Consider the following 23,799-nt stretch of genomic DNA (forward strand, 5'->3'; position numbering starts at 1 on the left):
CGCCTCCCACAGGACGGGTTTGAGAACCACCCGGCGCAGATCCGAGAGAGGCTTGCCGGGCGGGGTGAGCACTTTCCGTCACCTGCGCTTAGAGCTTCGCTGCGGTTCGCGGAGATTAAAGCGCGGAAGGCATTTTGCCCATTGAGGCCTCCGTAGCGAGGGGGCGAGGCCCGGAAGGGAGCAGGATGGCGGCGCTGGATGGAGACAGTGACGAGGATTTGGTCAGCTATGGGACGGGCCTGGAGCTGCTGGAAGAAGGTGCGGGCTACATTCGTCGCCGGGGCCTGTGGAAAACAGGCCGGGGGTCCAGGATTCGGGGCAAAAACGCACAACTCTATGCCAGACCTTGTCTGGCACCGGGGGAAAGGCTCGCCTGCTACGGGCTCTGGGAACAGCGATCGGAGAGGCGTGCACTGTGCTTGCGGGGTGCTCACGTTTTGCAGGGACGGATGGGAGGCCCGGAGGGATGGGAAGAAGAAAGATGACAAACAGGCTCGTGTGAGAGCGGGGGTAGGGGAAGAGCGGTGGTCAGGCAATGTTTTTCCTAGGAGAGGACGTTTGAGCTTAGCCTTGAAACAGAGAAAGGAAGCAACCGTACGAAGATTTGGGGGAAGAGCATTTCAGGCGAAGCGAACAGCAAGTGCAAAGGCTCTGAAGTCGGAGCCAGTTTGGCAAATTGAGGAACAGGCAGGACTGATGTGGGTGGAGCAGACAGCACCAGGGGGAGGCTGGTAGAAGATGACGTCAGAGGGGGAGGCGGGGGTTGAGTCTTAGTTGGTATGGTCAGGGAGTTTGGATTTTAATACTAAGTGTAGAAGAGTCATGGGGGAGGGGGTTACACAAAGGAGGGATGTATATTTTTCAGATTATTCTGTCCTCGATTTTGAGGGTAGGCGGGTTGGGGGTGGGTAGGAGTGAAGCAGGGAGATTAGCAAAAAGAGGCCAGGCGATGATGGTGGCGGTGGTTAAGTAGTGGTGAGTTGAGATGTGCTTTGAAAGCAGAGCTGACCCGACTCGCTGGTGGAATGTGGGGGTGAGTGCAAGATGAAGCAAGATTCTCCCCTGTGTTTCTGGTCTGATCCACTTAACGACTTGATTTGTTTCGTAAAGCATGTATTGGATGGCTAGTAAGGTCTGATGGCAGTGCTACCCCTGTGGGAAAGACAAAGGAAGTTTGGTGGGCTAGGAGTTATTTGCAGACTCTCCTTTTTTCCTACCCTGACCACACTGCCGTCAGGTTGGTTGTCCTTCTGGGACGTTGCCCCTGATTACCCTCTTATTCCCTACAAACAGTTCTAATCATTAGAAACTTATGCCAGATGCTGGCCCTGTTCCTACTGTCTGCTTACAAAAGACAGAGAAATGCTAGTCTCCTGAAAGCTTCTTATGTGTTTAAAGACACCCCTTGCATTTCCTCTAAGACATCTCTGTACCACACTCAGTTTTCTAATAAATTAAGTTTAAAGTCCCCTCAACCCTAATTTGTTGGAGCTTTCTTCAAGCATGGGACCAGAGTGTGGGTAGACTGGGGTCATTATTAGTATGTCCTTCATTTTAGACTGTATTTCTTTACCACAATCTAAGCTCACATTAGCTTTATTAACAAACACATCATCCCATGGTCTCAAGGAATTGGTTGACAAAGATTCTTAATTTGAGGGGTTTCAAATCTAGTTGAGAACAAAAGTATGAGGTTCACAAGTGCTAAAGTATGTGATGTAGAGAGGAAATAACCTACACAAGCTAACAGGGAAACCTGAGAAGGCAGGATGGGACCCCTTGAAAACTGGTTAGAATTTAGGTATGCAGGAAGAGGACAGGGTTAAACATGCATGGGTGGAGGTTATTACAGCCCTGCCAAGCAGGAGTTTGTGTCATTTCTATATTTCTGGTCTCACAGTTGTTTCCTTGTGAAGTGACATATTGTAAGTCATCAACTATTTGACCTATAGTTTTCTAATTCTTCCTGTTTTGATGGTGTATAAAATCTGTGATGAAGCCTAATGGTCTAGCCAGGCTCTTGAAGTAGAATGGACTTTTCCCCGCCCCCCCCCCCCCGGCCTAAAATTACCCTTTAACTTCTCAGTACTAGGTGTTTTTGAGGATTGATCCATTGTTTCCTAAGCACCTTGAAGTTAAAACATACTCTGACTACATTTTACAATGTAACATACTAGACCAATAATCACTTATACCTCCTACTTTGAAGTTCTAGTGACAGGTTAGACAAACATTGGTAGAGGAGGGACTCCATTACTTAATTAAAGTTGCTGGCCCTGACAGAAAGTTTTATTGGGTAAGAGAGTGGCTGATCTGTTACACACAGACTCATAGACACATAGGCCCTCTGGCCTGGAAGGAAGGTGCCTCAGTGCTTATCTAATCTTCCCTTAGGTACATTCACTTGGCTGTAGAATTCTCCTCATTGCCTGCTCATCCTGCACTCAGATTAATTTAGGACCATTTTCTTCTTCCTTGTTGTGACTCGCCCACTTAAAACTATCTGTGGCTCCCAGTCACCCACAGGACATACCCCAGACCCTGCAGCACTGTGTTCCAGGCCCGCTGCACTATCTGCCTTTTTGGTTCCATCTTCCGTGCCTTCCCTGTCCTCCAGTCAGACTAGACTACTTTCTCAAACATCTGACCTTCTCCTTTTCGACCTCCTGTTTACTGTTTACTGATGGAATTAATGCCTCTGTGGGGAATTGTGTCCCTATGTGCAGCTATCAAATGCTGCTCGCGCCTCTGGGTGACTCTGATGTTGTGGACCTTGAACATTGTCAGAACAGTTCCTATACATGCAGGTCTCCTCTGCTGGGCTCGGAGTGCCCTGGGAACAGGGACGGAGTTGTATTCAGTTTTCCACACCCAGCATCTAGAACAGGGCTGCTTCCACGGAAAGGCCCTCAGTAAACTTCTGGTGGGGAACAAGTAAAGGACAGAATGGGTTGTGTCCCTGACTTGGAGGCAGAGTTGAGATCTGATTTCAGCTTTGTGCTTATTAGCCGTGGACCTTAGGGCACTTACTTAATCAGAGCATCCTTATCAGGGTATGATAAATGAGATAATACTATTAGTAACAGTAATTATAATAGGACCTGGCTAAAATGCCACTTCCTCCCCGGAGTTTTCCTGTGCTGTGGTTAGAGGCGGCTCCTCCTCCTCAGGAGCCCTGTGGGACCTGGTCAGCCACACCGCTTGGCCCTCATCATCTGCTGTCCGGTTCTATCTAGTTGTCTGCAGATCTTGTCTCCCCTTTCAGCTCAGGAGTACCTGGAGAACAGAGCAAGAACAGAACCTCGCATTGGAAGGACCTGTCCTCTCTCCCCTTAACCCAGTGGTTCTCAACCAGGGATGAATTTGCCCCACTAAGGGACATTTGGCAATGTCTGGAGACATTTTTGGTTGTCATGCTTTTTCGGGATGGGGGCATTACTGGCATCTGGTGTGACAGGCTAGGGATGCTGCTAACCACTGAACAAGACAGTCCCCCACAACTAAGAATCATCCAGTACAAGCTGTCAATAGTGCTGAGGCTGAGGAGCTCCACCTTAGCCAGGAATCGTGCCAGGTGCACGTGCAGTAAAGGAGCATGTGTACTGTATTTTCTAAGAAATGGTGAAAATCTTGGACTGTGGGACCTGAGTTGTAATTCAGTTCTTTAGAACGAAATGAAATTGTAGTGATATTAACCAAGCTTTGCTATGGCCAGGGGCTGTGCTCAGTTCTCTGCGCATGGTTTTTAATCCTCCGCACCATCCCACAAGGTGACTTCGGTTATTATCCTAATTTTATAGTTGTGGAGACTGGGGCTTAGAGAGATCAAAAAACTTGCCTATAATCACAAAGCTAGCAAGTAGGAGGGTAGGGGGATTTGAACCCAGATCTCCTGTCTTCAGAACCCTCTTGATTACCCTGCTGTGAGTTATATTCTAGAAATGACCTAAAGCCTCGGTAAGCTACAAGTAAGAATTTAGGGCTATGAGGCTAGACATCTCTTTACTTTTTGTTCCACTATCCAGAAATAGTAACTGGCTTAATTATTGAAGTAACAGGTATACATGGGCTTTAGGATACATCTTACCTACTGTATGTACTACTATTACTATAACAGCAGTAGGAGCTAGGGTACTTCCCTGGTGGCCCAGTGGTAAAGAATCCGCCTTACAATGCAGGGTACGCAGTTTTGATCCCTGGTCAGGGAACTAAGATCCCACATGCCGCGGGACAACTAAGCCCGAGCGCCACAACTACTGAGCTCGCGCGCCTCAACTAGGGAGCCTGCGTGCCGCAAACTGCAGAGCCCACGCACCCTGGAGCCCTGTGCCACAACTAGAGAAGAGAAAACCTGCACGCCACAACTAGAGAGAAGCCCATGCACCTCAACAAAAGACCCCATATGCTGCAACGAAGATCCCCGTGTGCTGCAACAAAGACCTGACGCAGCCAAAAAAATAATAAAAAATACGTAAATAAAATAAATTTAAAAAAAGAGCAGCTAGTACATTAAATGTGTTTATTGTGGGTCCCTCTTTTTGCTAAGCACTTTACAGGCATTATCTGATCCAATTTGCATAACAACTCTATGAAATAGATATTACTATTAATGTCCCATTTTACAGATGAGGAAATTGAGGCACAGAGAGGCTTAAGATGACCAAAGTCCCTAGTATAGGTGACCAAAGTGCTAGTAAAGGTGGGCTTAGCTTTAAAATCCAGAGTGCCATGACTCTCAACCCCAAGCGCTTAACTACTGTCTAACTTGCTTTCAGTAGTGAATGTTTGAAAATAACTTGATGGTTACTTTTTGTTTTAAATAGATTCAGAAGTTTTAATTAGAACTGATAAAATTAGGCAGTAATTTGTGTCATGAAACTTGAAACCTAAGGAAATTTTTAGGTGAGCCTAAAATGTTCTAAGTTCCTTTTCGTTGGTCTTATTTAGCACCCCAGCCCTTTTCAGCCAAGTAAGTAAAGGAATAAGCTTAAAGAACAGTAATTACGACACCAGGAAAGTCCCAGAAATAAGGAAACTCAAGATTTGGGGAAAACGGGCAATGCCAATGGAAAAATTCTGGAGTCGGGGATGCTGTGAATTTCCAGAAGAGAAAACCTCTGCACACCATGTGCCACCCCAGCAGCTTGCCTACTTTACTGCCAGCAGATTTCACCTCCATCTCTGAACCCTTCGCCCTATAACTCAGTTTTCATAATGGAATTTAGTGGGAAAAGCAGGCCATTTTTGCTAAAACATATTTCTAATATAAATAAGAGATCTTGTTTTCTAAACTACATCAGCTACTAAGGTCTAGGAATAGCAACTTAATTAAACTTGTTATATTTGAAGTTACAAGAAGTGAACAATGCGTTCTGTTAAAGAAATGATCTTTTCCTTAAATCCTCTCTAACCCACCATCACCTTCTGTCCCATTCAAAATATTACCTTTTCAGGCGAGAGACCAAAGAAACCAATTCCTCTTCAGGATCAGACTGTCCGAGACGAAAAAGGAAGGTATAAACGATTTCATGGAGCCTTCAGTGGAGGTTTCTCTGCTGGTTACTTCAACACCGTTGGCTCAAAAGAAGGTAGGATTTCCCTACTTGTAGCTACTATATCGCTAAAGCAAATGATTGAAATACCGTAGGAGTTCTGCTCCCCTCCCTCACCTCTCCCTTTTAAAAAAACTTTAAAAAACATTTTAGTACATACACTGTAGTCTTTTGTGTTCTTTGAATGTTTGCAATGTTTCCAGAGACAACTTGTGTGTTGTTCATTGATTACAACCTGAAGGTGAGAGAGTTTTCTTTGACTTTAAAGAAAAAAAATAGATATGTCATAACCAAATGATTAAATGATAATAAGGACTTCTGTTTTATACTGTATCTTGCCACACACTCAGTGCTCTCACACAGATTCACTCAGGTAATCATCGTCTCACATGACTCCGTGCCTAAGGAGGGCAGGTGTCCCAGCTGTTTTGTGGCTGAGGACCCTGCGGGTCCCAACACTGGGTTCCACAGCGTCACTTGTCAGTACATGTTCTCCACCTGGAGAAAAGTCAGTCACATTTTCCACATTATGCAATATAATAAGTTCTGTATTGTTTAAAGTAATATATGTTGGGAATTCCCTGGCAGGCTTCCACTGCAGTGGGCACGGGTTCAATCCCTGGTTGGGGAACTAAGATCCCGCGTGCTGCGCAGCACAGCAAAAAAAAAAAAAAAAAAAAAAAAAAAAGGAATGTATATTTTTAAAAAACATTTTAACACAGAAACTGGAAGAAAATGTCATGTATATCAAATACAAATGAAGATGACTGATTAACTCACATAGCAGTTATTAAGAACAAGATGAGCCAGATCTTTTGTATATATTTTTAAAAGTAACTCATACATAACAATGATAGTAGGGACTTGCCTGGTGGTCCAGTGGTAAAGAATCCGCCTTACAATGCAGGGGTACGCGGGTTCGATCCCTGGTCAGGAAACTAAGATCCCACATGCCACGGAGCAACTAAGCCTGCGTACCACAACTACAGAGCCCATGCGCCCTGAAGTCCATGCGCCACAACTAGAGAGAAGCCCACGCGCCACAACGAAAGATCCCACATGCGGAAACTAACACCCAATGCAGCCAAAAATAAATAAAATAAATAAATAAATAAAAATAATAAATCTAAGAAAAAATGACGATAGTAAAATAAAGATGAAACATAATACAAGAAAGGGGTGGGGGAAGGCATGTAAGAGAAATAATTAGGGTAAATAAGATGGTTAAAGTTCAGTATCCAGAATGTATAAAGATCAGTTCAATGAACAAATGATCAAAGTATTTGAACAGTTTACTCCAGAGGAGATAGAAATGCTGCATGGAATATTCAGCCTTATTATTAAGAAAAGCAAAGTAAGGTAACTAAGGCACTATTAAAGTAGCACACTTATTAAAATGTTAAAAATGGCAGTAGAAATTGTGAGGAAAGAAGTACACGAATACATTGCTGATTGTTATAATTATGGCTGTGCTGTATATTATAATTGAAAAGTAAGACCAGCTCAAATGATTAGTCATCACAAGTAGACTGTGATATGTTAACACACTGGAATATCTCTTTACCATTAAGAGTGACAGATTCAGGTCCTGTGCAGGTACAGGGCAAAGACTATAGACATCCAAAGTGGAGGAAGGTGCTGGGCCAGGGTATCGCCTGGAAGAGCTGGTCTTCACTGTCCTGGGGTTTCTCCCAAGTTGGCCTACAAGGCTGCTCTACCCACCTACCAAGAATAGGTCTGCCCCATACTCCTCAGCTCCCCAGGACTCTGGTAGGAAGTCAGAAGGAGGTGTGCCACTCTTAGAGAAGACTGAAAAAGTGTATCTTAGAGGGTTACAGATACATTTGACCTCTGGGGCATTTTCTCTCTGTAGGCACAGCACATGCTTGGTTACCATGGGTGGGGAACAGGGGTGTTAGTTATAGGTCTCAGGTATTTGATGGAATTGGGGGCCTGGTATGGTCATCGCCTGCCCTTAGACTAACCAGGTTGAATCCTTTCATGGCCGACTAATGTACCCTGACATACTGTTTCTTTGATATGTTAGTATGTTGGTGTATATTGCTGTCCTGGTGGTCTCAGAGTGGCCCTGCCTTATAAGGTGACCTTGCATCTTTTTTGCTGAGATCTACTTGTGTTCCTTTCACAGTTTAACTTTCAATGTATCGTTTTATTTCTCTTGGTTGCAAATTCTTATGGGGAAACCTTACTGTACCCACTAAGTTCTGACAACAGGGCATATGGGGGTTAATAAGTTTATGTGGCCTAATTGTGTCTATGTGAGCAGTGAGATGAGAAGTAGCTAAGAGTTTGTAGTTACTGGAGGTTTCAGGTCCACATGTGTTACTTAATTATTTGGTTATAAACCAAAATACCATCTGGGATTGTAATGTTCTAAACTCTTTTCTTTCAAGGATGGACACCCTCTTCCTTTGTGTCTTCACGACAGAACAGAGCAGACAAATCTGTTTTTGGTCCCGAAGATTTTATGGATGAAGAGGTGGGTGTGCAGAACTTTAACTGCCAGTTAGCCGGTGAGATGTGGGCGGTTGGTTGCTGTAGCACCTTCTCTCTCCCCAGAAAGTTCAGTGTATGATTTCCTCTTTGTTTGTAAGACTTTATCTTTTTGGTATTTGGACTCCATGGTGCCCTGTACATCAGTGGATTCTTGTTCGTTGGCACAGTGCCTTAACTGGCTGGTGCCAGTTTCTGAAGTCAAGAGTGTAAGGGGGGCTTCCGTGGTGGCGCAGTGGTTAAGAATCCACCTGCCAACGCAGGGGACACGGGTTCGAGCCCTGGTCCGGGAAGATCCCACATGCCGCGGAGCAACTAAGCCCGTGTGCCACCACTACTGAGCCTGCGCTCTAGAGCCTGTGAGCCACAACTACGGAGCCCACATGCCACAGCTACCGAAGCCCGTGTGCCTAGAGCCCGTGCTCCGCAACAAGAGAAGCCACCGCAATGAGGAGCCCGCGCACTGCAACGAAGAGTAGCCCCCGCTCGCCGCAACTAGAGAAAGCCTGCGTGCAGCAACGAAGACCCAACACAGCCAAAAATAAATAAATAAATAAATAAATAAATTTAAAAAAAAAAAAAAAAAGAGTGTAAGGGGAAGGTCATATACAGGCAAATTTACTTGAAAAAGCCCCAACTGCCCCAAAAGTGCAGTGTCTGTCAAGCTGAGTCCACAGCCTTCCATGGTGACTCTTTTTTTAAAAAATTTTCCACATAATTAAAAAAATTTTTTTATTTTATATTGGAGTATAGTTGATTAACAGTGTTGTGTTGTGTTAGTTTCAGGTGTACAACAAAGTGATTCAGTTATACATATATGTGTGTGTATTCTTTTTCAAGTTCTTTTCCCATTTAGGTTACTACAGAATATTAGGTAGCGTTCCCTGTGCTATACAGTAGGTCCTTGTTGGTTATCTCTTTTAAATATAGCAGTGTGTACACGTCAATCCCAAACTCCCAATCTATCCCTCCCCCTCTCCTTCCCCCTTGGTAATCATAAATTCGTTCTCTAAGTCACGGTGACTCTTAGGCACACTGCAGTTTAAGGAGGAGTGAGTGACTAGACTAGAGAAAGGAGTGAAAGAAGCCCTGTGCAGGCATCTGGGCGCCTCATTAAAGTGACCATGACCGCCCGCTTCTTAGGGGTAAACGGTGGGGGGTTTCTAAAGTGGTCCTACCGGCCTGCAGCCTGGGCTACATTTTCTGGTAAAATTAAGCCTCTCTTACCTTAAAACCTAGTCATGGGTTCACTTGTGATAAAGATTAAGTAAAATACCTACCTGAGCATGTTTTAGGCTGCAGGTAAGTGGCAAGGGGTGGTCCCCTTCCTGTTTGACTAGCAGAATCTATGAGGAAACATATCTCATGGAACAGGAAGTCCAGATGTCAGCAAGGCCCCAGGCTCTCAGGTACCTTCTGCACGTCAGCTTGTCCTTCCACAATCTCATTATCCAGTGGGAAGGAGGACTTTCTTCTTGGAATCTTTCCTTGAGAGCAAAGAAACCATCTGGTGGATTTTCCCTCACATCGGCTCCAGTGAATTGTTCTACAAGCCCGTTCTTAAAGCAGTCCCTGGTGAGGAAGATGGGATCAGGATGACTGGCTTAGGCAAGATGTGAGCCCCACTCCCTAACCCTCCCCTGCCCCAACACATCCCCCCCAGGGACATCACTCCTGAAGGGCATGGTGGTGCAGAGCCAGGCCGGTGCCTGGACAGCATCAGGGCTCCGTGGGGAGAGCGGGAGGGGCTGTGGCTGCTGGACACACAGCGGATGGTACTTAGCTCTAAGCCTGGCACAGAGGTGCCCCTGAATGCTTGCTGACTGTGCCTCTAAGACCTATTCCCCCTTCACACTGACCTTTGAGGTATTGTCCAAGAAGAACAAAGAACAGAACACTTCCTTCCTGTCTTCCTAGCTTGGCAGTGCCTGTTGTGGCTTCACTGAGTGGCCACTGTCGTGCCCCTGTCCTCGGGCACTGGCCTTAGCTTATCCAAAGTCAGGGCGTAAAATCAGCTGCTCTGCTGATCCCTAACTCAATTTTGTAGTTTTAACTTTTTAATTTTTTTAATTATTTATTTATTTATTTATTTATGGCTGTGTTGAGTCTTCGTCTCTGTGCGAGGGCTTTCTCCAGTTGCGGCAAGCGGGGGCCACTCTTCATCGCGGTGTGCGGGCCTCTCACTATCGCGGCCTCTCTTGTTGTGGAGCACAGGCTCCAAACGCGCAGGCTCAGTAATTGTGGCTCACGGGCCTAGCCGCTCCGCGGCATGTGGGATCTTCCCAGACCAGGGCTCGAACCCGTGTCCCCTGCATTAGCAGGCAGATTCTCAACCACTGCGCCACCAGGGAAGCCCCCAACTTACTTTTTTTTTTTTTTTTTAAGTAATAAAGCTGTGTAATGTATCATGTTTAATCACTTTCCAAATAATGTAAGTCATTCTGTTTGAATTTTTTTTTTTTTTTTTAAGGATCTTAGTGAATTTGGGATAGCACCTAAAGCGATTGTTACCACAGATGATTTTGCTTCTAAAACCAAAGATCGAATACGAGAAAAGGCCAGGCAGTTAGCAGCGGCTACTGCCCCTATTCCTGGCGCCACTTTGCTTGATGACTTCATAACACCAGCGAAGTAAGAAGAATTTAATTCTGACTTTTCTGATCTTGGCATCACTGCCTTGCATATGTGTGATGATCTTACTTAGGGACAGTTTGGTTGCAAGTAGGAGAAGCCCTCTCAGCCTAGCTTGAGTACAAAAGGGGGTTTTGCCAAAAGGACCTTGCGCTGTTACCACATGCAGTGCTCTAGAGCTCCAGGCACTGGCTGTGTTAGTGAGACTCATGGCAGCTGGAGAGCTATTAGGAACTGGGGTGACTTCCCTCTCAGCCCCTGCCTCACAAGCCTTAAGGGCTCTCTCCTCATTCTACCCTCTTTCTGCATACTTCCTTGTTCTGCTCCTGGGTATGTGGCCTGTTGTGGCAGCCTCAGACCATCGTGGTTTCCCAGGCCACATGTTTGGCATCTATGTGCCCATCCCAAAGGCCTGGGAGAGGGGGCATCTGATCAGCTTCCCCAGGTCCAGTCAGCTGTGGTGGGAACAGCAGGGCCACGCAGTTCTAATAGGGATGGGGGAAAGGGCTGAGGCATGACAGGTATATGAGCTGCTTATTTCCTACTGTTTGTTAGTGTTTTAAAAAGAAGTTCATTTTCAATGCCTTGATATCCTAGGCTATCTGTTGGTTTTGAATTGCTAAGAAAAATGGGTTGGAAGGAAGGACAAGGAATTGGTCCTCGAGTAAAGAGAAGACCACGCCGACAGAAACCTGGTATGTGTACTGATTGTCATTAACTCTACAGCAGACTTTTTGATGACTACATGTTTCTGGAAGTAAGATTGCTGGGTCAAGCAGTGTGCACGTATTTTAAGGTTTTTTGTGTGTAATGCACAATAACTTTCTGGAAGGACTGTACCAGTTTACCTTCCCACCAGCAACATATGAAAGTTCTTGTTTCCTACTTTTGCCAAAACTGTATTATAGCTTAACATGATTATTTTCTATTATTCCTGTCCCTTGGTCTCCCCAGCCAGACTGTGAACTCTTGGAGGCAGCAGTACTTTCTTTCAGGTTCTCTGTGGTTCTGGGCAATAGTGGTTACTCACCATGTGCATCATTGCCAGAGTGCAGGTGGGGCAGGGGCTGGTGGAAAACAATCCCTGAGTGTTCAGTGTCCGACTCTAAAGCTGTAGCGTCTTTTACAGGCTCAGCCGTCTACCCCTGAAGAGTGTCAGTGAATCAGGTTTCTGTAATTTTAGTCACCTCTGACTAATGCATTTGAAATCTCTTTTATAGATCCTGGTGTAAAAATCTATGGCTGCGCATTACCCCCTGGAGGCTCTGAAGGATCTGAGGTATTGTATGGGATGATTGACCTTCAATTTGGCCCGGTAGCACCTGTTACTTTATGAGCGTGAAATTTAGGTTTGGAAAATTTTAGAAATCAGTCAGATCACATTATAGGGAAATACCCATACCCTAAAAATGTCCTCATTATGTCAGATACTGTATTTAGCAACATGCCAGCCCCATAGATGTCCCAAGTCTGTTCAGATTCTTAATATGGAGTTGTTTGTCAGAAATAGGCTCACAACTAGAAAACAAACTTATGGTTAGCAAAGGGAATAGCAGTGGGGGCCAAGGGGGAGAGATAAATTGGGACTTTGAGATTAACATATACATACTACCATATATAAAATAGGTAAACAACAAGGACCTACTGTATAACACAGGGAACTATATTCAATATCTTGAAATAACCTAAAATAGAAAAGAATCTGAAAAAGAATATATATATATAAAAAACTGAATCACTTTGCTGGGCACCTGAAATTAACACAACATTGTAAATCAACTATACTTCAATTAAAAAAAGGTTAAAAAAAATGGAGTTGTTTGTGTTAGTATCATTTGTTCAGGGACTTGATTTAGTCATTTGTAATAGTGGAAACGGAAGTATGATAATTGTTCTGTTTGGAATTAATCACTGCATTTGAAAATAGTATTTTACAGGCTTTAAACCAGGCAGTGACTCACCTTCATTCCATTTTGAAACACTGAAAATAGGATGAAGATGATGACTACTTGCCAGAAAATGTGACCTTTGCACCCAAAGATGTCACACCTGTGGATTTCACACCTAAAGATAATGTACATGGACTGGCTTACAAGGGCCTGGATCCCCACCAAGCACTGTTTGGAACTTCAGGAGAACATGTTAATCTTTTTAGTGGTGGACCCGAGGGCGCCAACAATCTTCTTGGAGATGTTGGAGTGAATAAAGGAAGAAAATTGGGAATTTCAGGCCAGGTAAAAGTGTTCCTGTTTTATAAACAGGGAACCGTTGACAAATGAGAATTCTTGCTGTATTATATTAGCCCCATAGTAAGCACTCATTATTCATTGACTAAATGAAGACCTTAAAGTGGTTGTATTGTCCTTAGGAGCTTGTCCGAAGATATGTAAAGCACACCGTCCTAATTTGAATATGTGTTCCTGAGACCCTGTGACCTAACGTGCCCGGTGGAGTTTGTGTGTGAGGAGTGAGGACTGCTTTCCCACACCCCTGCGGGGCTGAGCAGAAAACCACACTCACCTCTTTGATTTAGTTAATATTTGAATTACAATCTGCCTCTCCAGGTTCAGGTCCAAGTTGTACTTCCTCTCCGACTCTTTCCTAGTGCTGCAAGCCCTAAGTTAGGAACCTGGGTGTAAGTTTTACTTTTACCAAGGAAGCTTGGTAAAAAGACTTACTTTTTACCTTTGAGGAGATGGAGAGCTTTTCCTGATTGCCTATCTTCTCAAATTGATTCAGAGTCTCTTTCCTAAAATAAGTTCAGAGAATGGTTACTTTGTCATTTCATTTGTACCTTTTCTTTCCTTCACATGTTTTTTTTTCCAATCCTTTTAACAAAAAGTGATATTTGTTCTTCGCCATTTCCCACAAAGATTAGGAGTTCTTCTAGCAGCCGTTAGAGTAGCGGTGGTCTTCAGACCCTGGTCACCAGCGCTGGCACCAGACCATGTTGTTCAGTAGATGAACATTCTGCCTTTCTCCTTTCGGAGGCCCCATTTCTCCCCCTGCACTGCTGCTTGGGTGTCTTCTCCACTCCTCTTCCTGCACTAAGACCCAGACCCGTGGCTGCTGCTGAGTCTGGAGGACAGCTGCAGCGCTGGAGGCATGACATTCACTTCTGGTCATTGTTTTCCAAAAGACTTGGATACGTGTGTTAATCTGGGGCTCCCATTCGCTTCTCTCTTGGTGATCTTGAAGTGCTAATGTGGTCTGATCAGTCCCATCCTTATAGTAGCCTTATCCTTCAGTGCAGGCAGGCATATGCTAACACCTATAATGGCTCAGTGTGAAATCTTGCCTTTGAAGGCTTTTGGTGTAGGTGCCCTGGAAGAGGAAGACGATGATATCTACGCCACGGAAACTCTATCCAAGTATGATACCATCTTGAAGGATGAGGAGCCTGGAGACGGACTCTATGGCTGGACAGCACCCAGGCAATATAAAAATCAGAAAGGTAATTCCATGGACCCGCAACTGATGGTAGACCAAGTGTTGGGACATTAGCCTCCGTGGAGCAGGGAGTTGTTGGTCGAAGATGCAGAGTGAGGAACAAGTGGGGATCAGAGAGGCCCACTGTGGGAAGTAAGACAGAAGTGGGATTTAGACCAGTTCAAGGCCAAAGCCAACTGTCAAGACAGAGTCAAGTGGGGAGGAAGGAGGGGCCTGGAATCAGGGAAGGAGCAAGTGTGTGGACACGTGCTTGCTCGTGTTGCAGGTCAGAGCTGACAGTGGGTCAGAGGGACGCACTCCCAGCTCAAGGAACTGGGCAGGTAGCCAAAGAAGGTCAACTGAGGCAGCAGGTCAGGAGGCCAGACATGGGAACCAGGTGGTAGGTACACAGAGAACCTGCAGCAACATGGAGATTGGTGCCCAGCTCATCTCATCACTTAAACTTACCTGGTTCCTAAGGGGCTCTTGTTGAGCTAGGAGATGAACATCTCTTGACACACCTGGAATTTCAAGTCAGAGTCGTATAGTGATTTGGATTCTATGGTTCTAAGTAGAATTTCAGTTTTTCTTTCCAGAAAAGGTATAGGAAGGAGTCAGTAGGTATTAATGGCATGTGATTTTGATTCAGTCAGACCTGGATTTGAGTCTTAGCTCTCAATCAGACCCAGATTCGAATCCCAGCTCTCTACTGCCCAGCTGCATGACCATGGGCAAGGCTTGTAGCCTCTCTGGGCGCCATTTGTAAGGTGAGGATAAAATCCACTCCGGGGGTCACTGTGAGGATGAAATGGCATCACAGGTTTGGCACAGTACCTGCCTCAAAGACTGAATAAATGGTACCTACTGTAACAACCACTTAAAGTCAGGAGGTGAGAGTTCAGATCAAATGATCTATTTAGATGTTTTTTCCTATAGTCAGATCAAGTTTGATCTAACTCTTGTAAAATACATCTAAATAATCTAAGCATCACTCCCCAAAATGATGCCAATTTTACATTTCTAGAAGAGAAAAAAGCAGGTGAGAAACAGTCTTTAGTTTGTTAATGGCTGTGAGCACAGACTCTGAAGAGAGATTCCCTGGGCTCCCGTCCTGGCTCTCCCCATTTATCAGCTGTGACCTTAGGCAGGCTGTTCAACCTCTCTGTGCCTCAGCGTCCTTGCCTGGGCAATGGGCACAGCAGTGGCTTACCTATCCCACGGAAATTTAATGTGCGTAAAGGGCTTAGAACGTGCCTGGCACACAGCAAGCACTCTGCAAGTGTGAGCGGCCTCTGTCGTCATCGCCACGAAAAGAACCCAGGGTTTTACACGAGGTGCTGGGCGGGTGTGCACCCAGACGTTAGTAGATGTTACCTCTGGGTGGGAACTAGGCGACTGTTATTTTCTTCCTTTTGCTCACCTATATTTTCAGATTTTTCTACTAAGACTATGTATTGTTTTCCTAACTTAAAAGAAGATATATAATATTATATTAAATTAATGTTATATTAATTAATATTATAGCTTATATTAACGTGTTAGTTATTACTTACACTAACTATATCAACATACTAACACACATACTATATTAGTAATATTAATATAATGTATTAATTTATAATAATTATTAATCTATAATAAATATACATATTTAAATCTGCCTTCTCAGCCAAATCTTTGGCTTTTCCTTTGTATAACACCTTTGCCCTGGCTGATTAATCCCAGCCCTTCCCCCATCAAGCCTGGTGTCTCCCTCTGAGGTCCCTACCCTCTGCTCACGCCCTCTCTGCCACAGTTCCCGCTCCTACCCTTAGGGTCACAACATCTATCGTTTTGACCTTACGGTTTTTCACTGAGTGAGTCTATACATAGCCAGTCTCCATGGCTGATTTTTAAATTGTTCTTGTTTTTTTTCCATGATAAGTAGGGCTATAGTATTCTCATGGCTCTCTCTTTGTAGACATTTGTTTATTTCTTCATAAAGGTGAAATTGCTGGGGTTTTTTTAAAAATTAATTAATTTATTTTTGGCTGCGCTGGGTCTTCGTTGCTGCCTGCAGGCTTTCTCTAGTTGCGGCGAGCAGGGGCTACTCTTCATTGCAGTGCGCGGGCTTCCCATTGCGGTGGCTTCTCTTGTTGCGGAGCACAGGCTCTAGGCGCGAGGGCTTCAGTAGTTGTGGCACACGGGTTTAGTTGCTCCGCGGCATGTGGGATCCTCCCAGACCAGGGAATGAACCCGTGTCCCCTGCATTGGCAGGCGGATTCTTAACCACTGTGCCACCAGGGAAGTCCCAAATTGCTGGGTTTTAAAAGAATACAAAATTCGAAGAATGTAATTTAATCCTATATTACCCTACAGAATTTTAGGGACTTCCAGAAGCTGGTCCAAAAGTTCTACGTCAGTTGAAGTGCAAAGAATGAGATTGTGGGGAGGGTAGTTACGGGGCAGTGCTGCATCTTAAGTGGCTGAAAACCTCAGTGCCACCTGCCCCGCGGGCAGCCGTACCCGCTTCAGGGTTCAACACCCAGCTTGTGTAAGTGCTGGTGGTGACGTAGCATGGGCTTTTGGCAACAGAAAATGCAGTTCATGCATATGGATTTTCGACATAACCTCTATGTGCAGAAAATCCTTGAGAATCAAAGGGGTTGTCTCCACGACCAATAGATCATCCCTGGCTGCAAGTTAGAGGGCCTTAGTCATATCCTGAATTAGTGATCTTTATCTCTCGTTAGAATTTCAGTTGAGAAAAAGACAAAAGCACCTTTTAATTGGTCCCACAATTAGATTACAGGCTGACCTGGTTGTATTGCCTTTTGTGTCTTACTTGGATGGTTGCTAAAGAAATTGGGAGGTCATGTCCCCATGGTTCTTCACCTAGTTTTAGAAATGACTCTTTCAAAGTTATTTTTATTTTTATCCATACTTGTTCTCTTGATGGTTTTTCTTGAGATCTTTTACTCTACAGAGTATATTCTTTGGTGCCCCTTAGCATAGGACCTTACGTACTTTTTCTAAATAACGATGTTGAGGTGCCATTGTTGCCTGGACAGCCTAATCAGCCCAGGGCGGTGTGGTCTGGGCTGCCAGTCACTGAGTCAACAGAGGTGTGAGGGCTTTACGTGCCATTCTTTCCTCCCTTTTACTGATTGCAAGTATGACATGTAGTGTTTATATTCTCGGAGATAAAAAACTGAGGTCTTTTGTCTTATTCTAATTTTCTCTGCCTCTGGAATTAATCAAATGACATCATTTTGTAGAATCAGAGAAAGAGCTTCGCTACGTTGGCAAAATTTTGGATGGATTCTCCTTGGCTTCTAAACCTTTATCTTCTAAGAAAGTAAGATTTTTCTCTTTCTTTTTTTTTTTTAAACTGATTTAGCACTTAAAATATTTGCTGCTGCGTAATCTGAGTTATTCCGTTAACAATTGAAAAGGTAAATAAATTCTGCTAACAGAAAGCAATAGTCTGGTTACTAGTGGTTGTCCAGGGAAACGTATTCTGCACTGGAAACGTCAGTCGGTAGCCACATCGTGTTCAAAACATCTAACTGCTAATCTTTTAAATCCCAACTTCAAGTGAGTGGTTATTTCCATTAAGGAAGAATCACATTAGAAGCTGGTGGGAGAATGGAATTGATCTAATCCTAGGGGCAATGTAACTTAAAGAAAATTTCAAAGAGCCGTAACAGCCCACGGTCCCAGCTCCTCCTGGGCGCCGTGGAGCACATTAGCTGCTGTGGGCAGGGCTCCCTGAGCTCCTTGCCTGCGCCGAGCGGAAGGGAGAGAAGCTGGGGACGTGTGGGTCGAGTCCTGGGGAGAACTCCTCATGCCTTTCCAGGTAGTTCTGTTTCTGTGAGCCTTTCTACAGCTTTGGCCACGTGGCTCTTTAACACCCAGCAGAGTCACGTGCTCACAGGTTAGCATGGGTGCTGGTAGCTCAGGAGGGGTGCCTGGCCCTTTGCCTCCTTGGCATCCTTGTTTTAGATTGTTCCACACTTTAATGGGCTTTTTGATTTTAACTCAGCGAACATTTGTTAAGTACCTCTGTGGCTTGGCCTGTGGTTCTCCAGAAGCAGGGAGGCTGGGAGCAGCGCAGCCTGAGAAACCACATACGTTCTTACAGCAGCTTTGATTTGTTTAGTCGTGATAGTTAATGTGCTGTAACAGAGAGCAGAATATGTTCAGAACAGTGTTGGGCACATAGTCAGCCGCTGTTATTTACCAGAAATGTCATATTATGTCACAGGAGAATGTGAGTTTTTTACATGTATGAAAAGGGAGCATAAAAATGGTTAAGTACTCATTCAGCTTAGGACTCAAGGGTAAATAGGACTATTTAAATAAGTCTTGGCCCCCAAGTAGCTCCTGCTCATCGAGGGTGCCAGACAGACAAATCCACTGTCGTGGCAGAGTGTGTAAATGGAGATATGGGCCCTGGAGGTTCCTCGCTGGCATAGGGCTTTGGGTGTGAACGATTCAGAGCACGGCTGTGTTCACTGAGCCTTTCACAGAGAGGCAGGTTTTCTAATATGTGGCTAAAAACCCAGCCTTTGGATCCAGAGGCAAAACAGAGCAGTGATTTAGCAGAGGGATTGAAATGCTTTGAATCCGATGGCGGATATTAAGAAGAGTCATGTGTATACATCCCTCCTATCTGCCATGCTCCTGTGGGTTTTTTGTGTCATGGTAACACGAGAGTGTTTGCTGGCTGACTTGGGAGTTACGTTTTTCAGAGAAGGCGGTCAGGCTAAGATGATAAAAAAATGAGATTTCCTAACAATGATAATAGCACTCTTTCATGACTTTCATTGGACCAGGTGCTCACCCCAGGCTGCACTTTACAACCACCTGGGGAGCTGGGGAAACTCCGGCTGCAGCCGACTTTTCTGTGGGATGGGACACAGGCATCAGCATTGTTAAACCTCTCGAGTGAGCGCTGTGTGGGGCTGAGAACCACAGCCAGAGGGTGTTCAGTGCTTCACTTGTTACAGAGCTCAGAATTCCAGGTAGCTGAAAAATCTAGAAAACAGCTTAAATAGGACTGTCCATAACTATGTGTTTGTTAGACCAAGAGCAAGGGAGACCATTTAGAGCAATAATTTAAAAATATCTAATACTTTCTTTTAGCTTATCTGTTCTACCATCATTAATACCTGAATTTCCCAAATGTATTTCAATTTCACTTCAGTCAGCTTTTGAATGAAAAATACCTTGGACCAAAAAATAAGGCCTGAAACTCCAATTTGGAACTGAAACATAACCAAAAAAAGAATTCTGAATTTATTTATTAAAAAAAAATTTTTTTTAAACCTAATGTGATTTTAAAAAATTAATTAAGTAGTTAATTAAGGCTGTGCCGGGTCTTGTTGCGGCATGCAGGGTTCTTAGTTGCGACATGCGAACTCTTAGTTGCGGCATGTATGTGGGATCTAGTTCCCCGACCAGGGATCAAACCCGGGCCCCCTGCATTGGGAGCACAGAGTCTTACCCACTGGACCACCAGGGAAGTCCCAAGAATTCTGAGTTTAAAAGTAACTTATTTAAAGTTATTCTTTTTATTTAAGCTGTGAATCATACTTTTCTAAATTTTCTGATTCACAATGGGCCAGTTTTGCACGTGGGCCAGTAGTAGTAGCTATAGTTATCGTTATTGTTCTCATATAAAACATGCGTGTTAGCATCTCTGAGTAGAGTGGTCAGGGGTGATATTTAAAATGTCTGGCCACGAGAACAGTGTGGTTCTGGTGACCCTCCAGATCCAGGACAGATGTTGGCGGGGCACCTGGACAGGCTGTTCCCGGTGCTGCCTCCCTGCCAGGTGCTAGCCTGGGAAAGGGTGGGGTTAACCACGCTCACAGGTAATGAGTTTTCTTGGTTAAATGAAACATGATCACCTTGCAGCCTGTATGTTCTGAGTTTTGTTTTGTTTTGTTTTTGTAAGATCTATCCACCACCCGAATTGCCAAGAGACTATCGACCAGTGCATTATTTCAGACCTCTTGTGGCTGCAACCTCAGAGAACTCCCACTTACTTCAGGTATTATCAGAGTCAGCTGGAAAGCCAACACATGACCCAGGGACACATAGTAGGCACCAACTGAATGCCTCCAAGCGGGGAGAGTTGCTAGGAGAAACGCCTATTCAAGGTACGTGCCCCAGAGAAGATTAAAATCATTACATTTATAATAATCTGAGTTATCCAAATCAAAATGGAAAGTCATTTTCCCACTGAAAGTTTTTACATAATTTTGTATTCCCAAACTGTGGGAATAAAGTTGTTTATTGTGAACGGCGCAGTAAACAGTGTACACATCCTTTACTTGTTGTTTTCCCACCATCAGTTTGAGTTGTGTCATTAAAATTATAAACCCAGTCTTAAGTGCAGCAGTTTTCAGACTTTTGATAATTGTCCGAAGAATGAAGCAAAGACTAGGGCCATGTGTACCTTCACTTTTTCTGCACAGCCTGGGAACGTATTGTTTTTTTTCTCAGGGGAATAGGGTACCCTTGCTCTTTTCCTGAAAGCCTAAAAGGAATGAGTGTGTCTGAAAGGATGGCTAGACGTGGAGAATCCCCCTGTAGGCTGGAACCGAGAGACCCACTATGAGAGGTGGACTTGCCGTTTGGGAGCCTAACAGGTGCCTCAGCTACAACAGACCGAAAGAGAACTCTTGGTTGCCCGCTTCCTTCCCCAGAGTCGCTCTTTCTTCAGCTTTCTGCTTCCCAGTAAATGATACCACCAGTGACCCACTGCCTGGCCCAGAACATGGGAACCCTAATTCTTAGCTCCTTTCTTTCCCTGCCTCCCCCTCCCTACCCAGTCCCTCAGCAAGTCCTCTCAGCTCTACCCTCAACATGCGAGGGGACCCCTTCCACTTCTCTTCGTTTCCGCTGCTTCTACCCTGGTCTTGGCGTACCCCATATTCTCTCAGCTGGATCATTGCAGCAGCCCTTCATCGGTCTCCTTAGTTCCCGTCCTTTTTCTCTGCAGCCTGTTCCCTTTAACAGCAGCCAAATGTATCACTCCCCACCTGCCCCCACTAAAACGCTCCAGTACTGCTCACACTAAGGAAGAGTCCAGACTGCCCGCAGGGCCCTGTGGACCCCACCCTGCCTGCCTTTCAGGCCACAGCTTATACCACTTTCCCTGAACCCCCTGTGGTCCAGCCTCATGATTCTCCCTCCTGCCCTCTGAACCTGCCGACCATGATGCTGCCTCGGGGCCTTCATATTTCCTCTGCCTCTCTTTTCTCTCACGTTTTGGCTTTTTCTTTTTTTTTTTTTTTTTTGGCCGCGCTGTGTGGCTTGTGGGATCTTAGCTCCCTGACCAGGGATTGAATCTGGGCCCTCGGCAGTGAAAGCACGGAGTCCTAACCACTGGACCGCCAGGGAATTCCTGACTCCTTCTTTTTACTTAGAACTCGCCTCAGATATTATCTTTTTAGAGGGCCTTTCCAGGCTTTCCCTGCGCACTGTTTAAGCTAGTTATCTCTCCCTCTGCCCCTGTGACCAGCCCTCTCACATAGGTCACCCTGTTTTTTTCTCCCCACAGTCCTCCTCTTGTGGTGGTCCTCTGGTGTTGATTCGTGGTTTCTTTAATGTCCATCTCCCTCACTAGTGAGAGCAAGACCTCATCTGTGTTATTCTCCCAGCCCCAGGCCTGGCAGTGGGTGCTCAGTGAGCATTTGTGACACGCGTGAGTGTTTGATGGGTAGCTGTGCTCTGAGCCAGGGCTTGTGCTGGGCAGGACCATGGAGATGGTGGTTGCCCCAGACTGGAGGTCCGGAGTCTGGGATGTCAGGTTCCTCATTCTAGGACCACTTACTGGCGTTATAAACATCCAAGTACTAACCTCCACTTTTGCCAACTATAAAATAGGTGTGTCATTATTTTATTACTGTCTAGTTCACAGGGATAGTATGAATACAGATGAAACACTAAATGTAAAATACTCCAATTACATAAATTACATAATTACATAAATTTGTCATACTGGGATCAAGACAACAATTACCTAAATTTGTGATATTGAAAATGTATGTAGAGAGATATGTGAGTATAGATGTCTTATGATACTTTTCATCTCTTGCTATTATTATTTCTTTTTTAGGGGCACCTACTTCAGTGTTAGAATTTCTGTCCGAAAAAGATAAAGAGAGACTCAAAGAAATGAAGCAGGCAACTGACCTTAAAGCAGCTCAACTCAAGGCCAGGAGTCTGGCCCAGAATGCCTCTAGCAGCAGACCCCAGCCCTCCTCTCCAGACGTCGGACACTGCTCTTGGCACGTGGCATTGAGTGGTGGCACAGCCCCCGTAAGAGCCAGCAACTTCAAACCTTTCGCAAAGGAGCCAGAAAAGCAAAAACGATATGAAGAGTTTTTAGTAAATGTGAAACGGGGTCAGAAAGGTGGGTGCTAGGCCTGGGCCTCCCACGTGTCGCCAGGAGTAGTGTTCTTGCTGTTCTGACCCTAGACCCAGATTCAGAATTGAGGTATCCTGCTCTGGCAGTGTTTTACTTTGCCCTGCTGTGAACACTGTAAAGATTTTAGGCCCTGGCTCTTGACTTGAGAAAGAAAGAACAATTAGTCTGTGTTTCTCTGTATCTCGGGTCCCAAAGATAGCAGTTTAAGTAGAGAGTGTGCCTTGGCAGTGGCTAATGCTAAATTACAGACCATTTACTGTTTGCAAATGCTTGACTTCTGTGTAAGGGTTGCATTTCCTGCCACGAGAACAAGGTCATTTCCCACTCTATCTTAAGATCCTAACCATCTAGCTCTAAATCATAGTCTAAAATTTAAGTTACCAAGATAGTTGGCTGTTGAACCCTTACATGGGAAAAAGTCACTCTATGATCTATGAAATAAATATGGCAAGATTGAAGCAAGAGATTGCTCTTATACGCAGTAGTCCTTGTGAGAGCTTGTCAGCAAATTAGAGGGGTTGGTTTTCAAAAGCAGATCTTTGTGTACTGTGCCTTAACTCCCCACTAAGATTCCACACCCCTAGTGTTTACATGTTAAATTAAAAACAAAAAAGTTAGAGAAAGGAGTGTTTTCTGCTCAAACTTAGGAATATAGTTGGGATGAATTTTCACTGTCTGGGACTGGTAATAAGTTCCTTGCTTTGAAAATTTAATCAAGCATTAATCCCCAAATGTTATTCTCTGTTACATGCAGTAGACAGAATTCAATAAAAGCATCATTTTGAGGGAGGGAGCAATATTACCTGCCAAGTACCTCCCGCCATGCTCTTAAAAACCAGGATAATGATTATGTGTTTCCTCTGGTGAAAATTACAGGGATACAGTGGTGCCCACTAGATGTTCTCCTTTAAGTTCTCCATTTTTCCTAGGAGTGAAGCAGTTTCTTGTTCTCTACCATAGATGCTCTGGAATGTTGTCTTGATCCCACTATGACAGAGTGGGAGCGACGCCGTGAGCGGGATGAGTTTGCTCAGGCAGCCCTGCTGTATGTGTCTTCCCATTCGACCTTGTCCTCCCGGTTCACTCATGCCAAGATGGAAGACGATTCAGATCAGGTGGAAGTCCCTCGGGACCAAGAGGTCTGTCGCCATCATTCCCCATGTGGTGAACTTTAAAATTAAAACACTGTATAACCAAAACCGTTAAATCCCTCAGTGAAAAGATCAAAATACACATGGCACTGTAGAATAA

General features: G+C 44.7%; 1 protein-coding gene across 2 annotated transcripts in view; it reads left to right on the forward strand.

Moving 5' to 3' along the window:
* GPATCH1 (G-patch domain containing 1) overlaps positions 1 to 23,799 on the forward strand; it is a 44,043-nt gene continuing 20,244 nt past the window's right edge. The window contains exons 1-12 of one of the 2 annotated variants that reach the window (XM_007165071.2): positions 1 to 258; positions 5,454 to 5,588; positions 7,967 to 8,052; positions 10,537 to 10,697; positions 11,295 to 11,392; positions 11,918 to 11,976; positions 12,689 to 12,931; positions 14,004 to 14,151; positions 17,384 to 17,463; positions 20,068 to 20,272; positions 22,237 to 22,533; positions 23,509 to 23,687. In XM_007165071.2, coding sequence (XP_007165133.2) covers positions 186 to 258; positions 5,454 to 5,588; positions 7,967 to 8,052; positions 10,537 to 10,697; positions 11,295 to 11,392; positions 11,918 to 11,976; positions 12,689 to 12,931; positions 14,004 to 14,151; positions 17,384 to 17,463; positions 20,068 to 20,272; positions 22,237 to 22,533; positions 23,509 to 23,687 — 1,764 coding nt within the window. In that variant the 5' untranslated portion in view covers positions 1 to 185. The remainder of the gene's footprint in view (positions 259 to 5,453; positions 5,589 to 7,966; positions 8,053 to 10,536; positions 10,698 to 11,294; positions 11,393 to 11,917; positions 11,977 to 12,688; positions 12,932 to 14,003; positions 14,152 to 17,383; positions 17,464 to 20,067; positions 20,273 to 22,236; positions 22,534 to 23,508; positions 23,688 to 23,799) is intronic. The other variant, XM_007165070.3, reaches the window with a different exon arrangement.

The sequence above is a fragment of the Balaenoptera acutorostrata genome, chromosome 19, assembly GCF_949987535.1.
Source record: "Balaenoptera acutorostrata chromosome 19, mBalAcu1.1, whole genome shotgun sequence".
Classification (NCBI taxonomy): Eukaryota; Metazoa; Chordata; class Mammalia; order Artiodactyla; family Balaenopteridae; genus Balaenoptera; species Balaenoptera acutorostrata.